The following is a 6,309-nucleotide window of genomic DNA, read 5'->3' as shown; positions in this document are numbered from 1 at the left end:
CTCCCCACCAGCCAGTTCCTTCTGCGCCTTTCCCAAATCCGTAAGGAGCTGGCTGGGGTTCACCTGGGGGTGTAGGGGGGTGCCAGGGGTATGGGGGGCAGGGGGTGCTGGGGGTGAAGGGGAGATGCCCAGGGAATGTGGGTGGCAGTGCTGGAGAGATGCAGGGGGAAGGTTCAGGGGAGTGTGCTTGTGGGGGTGGTACAGAGGGTATGGGGGTGAGGGAGGATGCCTAGGGGGATGCAGGAGGAATGGGGTGGGGGAGATGTGGGCAGTGGTCAATGCATCCAGGGAGACAGAGGGGGAGGGGGGGCTCAGACTGGCTGTCTAGGGGGATGCAGGGGCTACGTGGGGAGTAGAACCAGGGAATGCATGATGAGCTGGCTGAGGGAATGCAGGGGGAAGGAATGTGGGGAGTCTCTCCACGGGGTTCAGGAAGTACCTGGAGAGCAGATTTGGGAGGATGCATGGAGTGCTGGCCAGGGGGAATGCCCGAGAGTTGCAGAGGCACAAAGGAAGATGCAGGGAAGTGCAGGGGGAAACCTGGAGAGCAGTGCTGGGGCACGTAGGGGGATGTGGGGCCGATGCGGGGGTTCTCTCTGAAGGGTGCCATGGGTTACCTGACGAGCAGAGCTGGGATGATGCATGGGGGCTGTCTAGGGGGAATGCAGGGGAGGTACCCCGAGGAAGCGGGGGTACAAAGGACGATGAAGTGGGGTGCAGGAGGAAACCCGCTGGGCAGTGCTGGGGCATGCAGAGGGATGCGGGCGGATGCGGGGGGATGCAGGTGGTTGCTCACAGAGAAGCACTGGGGCGCGCAGGGAGGATGCAGCGGGTACAGGGGATTGTCCGGTCACAATACAGGGGGAGGCAGGGGGGGTTCCGGGGAGCAGCACCGCGGCACGCGGGGGGAATGCAGGGGTCTGTTCGGGGACCAGCGCTTGGACGCGTAGGGGGGATGCCGAGGGGCACAGGGAGTTGTCCGGAGATACGCGGGGAAGGGACACAGAGCCATGCACGGAGAGGTCCGGGCAGCTGCCCGGCGGCGGGCAGAGGGGCTGCAGAGGTGTGCGGGGGGGTTTCCGGGGCGCAGCGCCGGGCACGCAGCGGGGCTGCCCGGCGGCAGGCGGGGGGACGCGGGGGGGCAGTGCCGGAGCTGCCCCGTCCGCCCGCTCTCCCGGGCCCTCCCCGCCACCCCCCCGAGCATCCCCCCGCCCCCGCGGGCTGCGGGGCCGGTTAAAAGGCGCAGCGCCCCGCTCCGCCCAGCCCGGCCCGGCCCCGCACCATGCCCGCCGCCGGCCCCGGCGCGGGGAGCGCGGCCCGCCCCGCCGCCCGCTCGCCTCTGCCTGCTGGCCCTGGCGCTGCCGCTGGCGCTGCCCGTGCGCGGGGCCACCGCCGAGCCCGCCCGCACCGTCTACACCAACCACTGGGCCGTGCGGGTGGCGGGGGGGGCCCGCTGAGGCCGCCCGCCTCGCCGCCGCCTACGGGTACATCAGCCTGGGGCAGGTAAGGGGCGGCAGGGGACGGGGGGCTCCGGGAGCGGGCAGGTGCTGGGGCACCGGGAGCGGGGGATGCGGGGCCGGGGGGTCGCCCTTGGGACTGGCGGGTGGACCGGGGAGCTGCCGGGGGTTTTGGCACCCTGAGCCTTCGGAGCATCGGGGAGCTGCCGGGGGTCTCACGCCGGGGGTCCCGCGACCGGAGAGGAGCCGAGGGTTCCGGGAAGCTACCGGGGGTCCCGGGATCGGAAAGGCGGAGCGGTCTCGGGAAACTGCCGGGGATTCCGGCACTGCGAGCCTGCGGCAGATCCCTGGAGCGGGGAGCTCGGCGCCGGGGAGCTGCCCGGGGTCTCGCACTGGGACTCCCGGTACCGGGAAGCTGACGATGGTCCCGGGACCGGGGAGGAGGCGGGGGTCCCGCGGAATTGCCGGCACTCCCGGGACCGGGGCAGTGCCGGGGATCCCAGGAGCGGGAGATGGACCCCGAGATCTCCCCGCTGCCGGAGGTCCCGCCGAGCTGCCTGATCTTCCGGGACCGAGGCGGTGCCGGAGGCCCCAGGAGCGGGAGATGAGCCCCCCGGAGTGGTCGGGATGAGAATGGGGTCCATGCGGGGATGCTGTCGGAGCGCTTTGGCCCGGGGGCGGGGTCCTCCAGGGTCGATGCCCCTCCTCGGGGTGCCCTCGCCCCGCACCGCCGGGGGGTTGCACAAGTTCCTCCCAACCCGGAAAGTTGTATTTGTGGGTTTAACAAACTTTGGACTTTCTGGCCCGGGTTTATCAGAGATCTTGGGAACAGAGAGAACTTTTGCTTTCAAACCCCCGCAGAACACGGGTGTCTTAAAGGCGATTTTCAGCACAGCAGCTCGTTTTCCTCTCAATTCCTTCATCCTCTGCAATCCCAGATGCAGGCTGGTGTCCTCGGAGTTTGTTCCAGAGTTTATTGCCATGGCGCTGCCCGGCGCTTTTTTGACTGGGTGACACTTCAGGTTGTCCTCCTGCCCAAGGTGTCTCCCGGACTACAAATTATAACCTTGCTTTATATCGCAACCCTGCTTTTAACTATAATTAAAGTCACGGGGTGCTGCGTAAACATTTTTTTGGGGGGGAGGCTGAATTGGGCACATTGTCTCATGCACCCGTGTCTGTCACCTCCCGTGGGGGATAACCCCTCACATCCCACCCTCAGTCTCCTACCTATGTGCTCAGCTCTAGTCCCACCAAGGAGAAAATCACGTATTATTCAATTGCCTCTATCACAGGGCTGGGCGAAGGTGGTTGTGCAACCCAAAGAGCTTTTCAGTGTTTATCCCTCTTCAGCCAGAGGATATCTTGATTGAACTTCCCACTCTCCCCAGTTGCATCAGCCTAACGTCAGCTCCTGGTCTGGGGTTTTGCTGTGTCCCTTCCCTGCTGGAGCATCTGTCACCCCTTCCTCCTTCCCCATCATCCCGGTTGTCTGAGCTCATCCCTATGATGCTGGAGGCATTTCGCCCATGGGCACAATGTGGCTCCACTGGAGCATCCATCCTTTGCCGAGCCCTTTCCCCGGGGCAGCCCTGTGCAGGCTGGAGAGGGAGGGAAATATTTCTGTGGTTGCATCAGGGTGTTCCTGGCTCCCGGCTTTCCCGTGGATACTGGGAGCTCGTGCACCACTGGGGCTTCCCCAGCTGCTCTCAACGCCCTGCCTTCAGCTCTCCATCTCTCCAAGCTTTTCCCACTGGGTTTTGGGCTTTTTCCACTGGGTCCTGTCCAGGGCCAAACCTTGAGGAACTGCTTTCTCTGCACGTGTGCTCATGTGTTGTGAGCACACAACATTTGCAGTGTTGTGCTCAGGGTTCATGGTGTTTAGAGCCTTGTAGGGACCTGGGTGTCCCCCTCTTCTCCTCCTGCATCATCAGCTTGTGGAGCTGCTGGTGATGGCAGTGTCCCCCGTGAGATGTACCCTCCTTGGGGGCCTGATTCTGGACAAAACCTGCTGGAAAACTCTTGCCAAGGATGTTATCACCCTGGGAAGATGTTTGAGTGGACTCCAAAGTGGTGAGAGAGGAGGAGAGGTGATGGTCACTGGAAGACTCAGCTGGGTGCAAGGAGGCTCAGCCCTGCCTTGGTGGCTGGTGACCTCTTTTTCTCTGCGATGCAATCCTAGAGGCTCCTGGCATTATACTGCCCAGGAAAGGCATTGCTGGGGTTGGCACACACAGCTTTGAGTTCTCCTCACATTTTCCCGTGCCCAAATCAAGAGCTGGGACACTCTAAACCCTTCTGGGTCATGGCAGAGTGACATTTCCCTTGGGGAATCACTTGCGTCAACTTCTATTTAAGTGAAGCAAACAACTAAACAAAAGAAACAGCTTTTACACCCTCAAACGACTGCTCATTCCTCCCTGCCGGCCTTTGTTCCCCAGCTGTGCCGGTGCGAGCCGGGACAGGCCCTGGCCAAGGGTGCTGTGGGTATGGTGCGGTGCCGGAACCCCAGGCAGTGCCACTGGCCCGGGGGTGATGGTGAGCCCTTTCCTATCCTGGTTGCAGGGTTTATATGAATTTTTCCATGTGTGGTGTCCAACAGTAAGTTTTGGAAGGGCTGGCACATCCTTATTGGTCTCATCTGCAGTGCAGGAGATGGATGGGATTCATTTTGGGTTGTATTTGGAGCTTTCCTGAATTCCTGTCATCTTGCAGCTCTTGGCTTGATCCTTACTGGGCTGAATACATCTGTGATCATTTGAGAATGACATTCCTGAAGTCAAGAGCTCGGTGACTGGGCCCCTTGTTCCTGATGGGAATGGGTGGTGTCCCCAGGAGGAGAGTGCTCACTGCCTTCCCAGTTGAATCCACTCTTCTGGAAGACACCAGTGCTGGTGTAGCTGTACTTTGCAGAGATGAAACAGTTTGGGTGAGATGCTGGAGGGGTTGCATTGCAGAGCCTTACTGAGATGACTGACCACAAGGAGGACAAAAAATCCTTTTTCATTAAAAAAAAAAAAGACATTTACAAGTTCTTCTCCTTAGAATATCTTAGGAGTAACAGGACTTCTGGAGGTCTACCAGGTTGGTCCACTGGGACTAAACTCTGCTCAGACTTTTCAAGGTATTCCCAGCATGGGAAGGTTTTTCTTGTTTTTCTGCCCATAAATCCCAGGAGGATAAAGAAGTGGGGCACAGAGTTCTTTTCCTGCTGCTGTCGCTATGTATCCCGAGAGCCCATGATGAGGTCATTACCTTCCCAGTGCTCTTGCTGTTTTGCATCACGTGGAAATTTTGCATTTATTTGTGAAAAGGAAGGAAGAAATTATTTACTTAGGAGAGGATTGTTTACTGTGGGCATGGTGAGGCACTGGCACAGGTTGCCCAGAGAAGCTGTGGACGCCCCACTGCTATTTCAGGCCAGGTTGGATGAAGGTTGGAGCAAGCTGGTCTAGTAGAAGGTGGCCCTGCCCATGGCAGGGGGTTGGAACTGGATGTCTTTAAGATCCCTTCCAACCCAAATCATTGCAGGATTTTATGGTAAGCTCTGTACTCCAATTTCCAGGCAGAGTGAGCAAGAGGTAGGGTGGCCTTGCCAAGGTTTCCCTAAAATATGGAGAGGTTGAAGCATCCTCCTTCCCTTTTTTAAGTGCAAATGAATTTGAAGAATGGGTTTTAAAAGGCAAATGCAGATTGCAATGAGCAACCTCTTTATGTGAATGTTAAAGAAAATGCCCAGCTATGCTGTAATGTGAAGGGGGAAGAAGGAGGGTTTAAATGAATTTGAGTGGAAATAAATTACAAAATCACACTAACAGCAGTAAAGTTGGTGAAATGACATTCTGGCATAAAAGTCAGAACAAGAGTAATTAAATATTTAATGCTCGTAAGAGACACTGGCAGATCTCAAGGTATCCAGTGTGATAAAGATGTAAGGAGTTGTCATCTGCTTTAGCGTCTGATCCAGACAAACCTGTTCGTTCCCACTGTTTCCATTGCAACCAGCCCTGGTCTGGCCTCAGGAATGTCACCCTGGCCCCTGGGTCACACATGGTCTTAAGGATGTTGCCTCATGGGTTGCAGACGGGTGCTTGTAGCATGGTTCTTTCTGGTCCTGTGAGCAAGACACAGGGAATGTCACTGGCTCCCGGCATCCAGCTCCTGACATGGAATGTGGGTTTTTTGGGGAGGAAAAAAAAAAAGAAAACCAACCTCAGGCAAAAGTGAATTTATAGCAAAATCCCAATTTGTACCCAAATTGTGTGATCTGGGAGCCACATACCAGTGAGTGCAGCTTTTGGGTCATTCCTGTCCCTCTGGCTGTGAATCCCCGTGGGGTGTTTCAAATGTGGTGTCTGGCTGAGGTCCCTCGATTCATTGCATTGCCCCGGGACTTTATCCGTGCTTTTGGGATGAAAAAAGAGGAGTTGTGGTGTCTCCAGATGCCAGGATGAGAGGGCTGGAGGCAGCATAGCCACCCTGGGGCTTGGCAGGGTGGTGTGGCTGGCACCGTGTTTTCCTCCAAATGCTGCCATCCCTCACTCCAGGCTATGCACATTTATATCCCACGCTTCCCAGGAGCATCCCAGGGTGAGCGGGGATCGGGATCGCATCACCTCTCCTTATGTGCAACCGGGGCGAAGCTAGAGCATCGGGCGGAGAAGGCAGGAGGATGAGGCACAGCTCCCCTGGCTGCGCCGCAGCTGCTGAGCTCATTTTTAGCTCATTATTTCTGCTTGGGAGCTGATGAAAGGCAGTTTTCAAAGATGCATTTAATGGGTGAAAATTCATAAAAATGTTTTCCGGGCTCTGTTGTGCCAGTGCAGCGTCCGACCACCAACGCTGTTTGTCA

At 57.8% G+C, this 6,309-nt stretch overlaps 1 protein-coding gene across 1 annotated transcript in view; it reads left to right on the top strand.

Moving 5' to 3' along the window:
* The first annotated feature begins 1,282 nt into the window (after positions 1 to 1,282).
* PCSK6 (proprotein convertase subtilisin/kexin type 6) overlaps positions 1,283 to 6,309 on the top strand; it is a 34,444-nt gene continuing 29,417 nt past the window's right edge. Inside the window, 3 exon segments of the mRNA XM_032123402.1 lie at positions 1,283 to 1,318; positions 1,320 to 1,439; positions 1,441 to 1,503. Of these exon segments, the coding sequence (XP_031979293.1) occupies positions 1,283 to 1,318; positions 1,320 to 1,439; positions 1,441 to 1,503 (219 nt within the window).

This window comes from Corvus moneduloides, chromosome 13 (genome assembly GCF_009650955.1).
Source record: "Corvus moneduloides isolate bCorMon1 chromosome 13, bCorMon1.pri, whole genome shotgun sequence".
In the NCBI taxonomy this organism is placed as follows: Eukaryota; Metazoa; Chordata; class Aves; order Passeriformes; family Corvidae; genus Corvus; species Corvus moneduloides.
The sequence above is the reverse complement of the archived record's forward strand: the minus strand, read 5'-3'. Positions and strand labels throughout refer to the sequence as shown.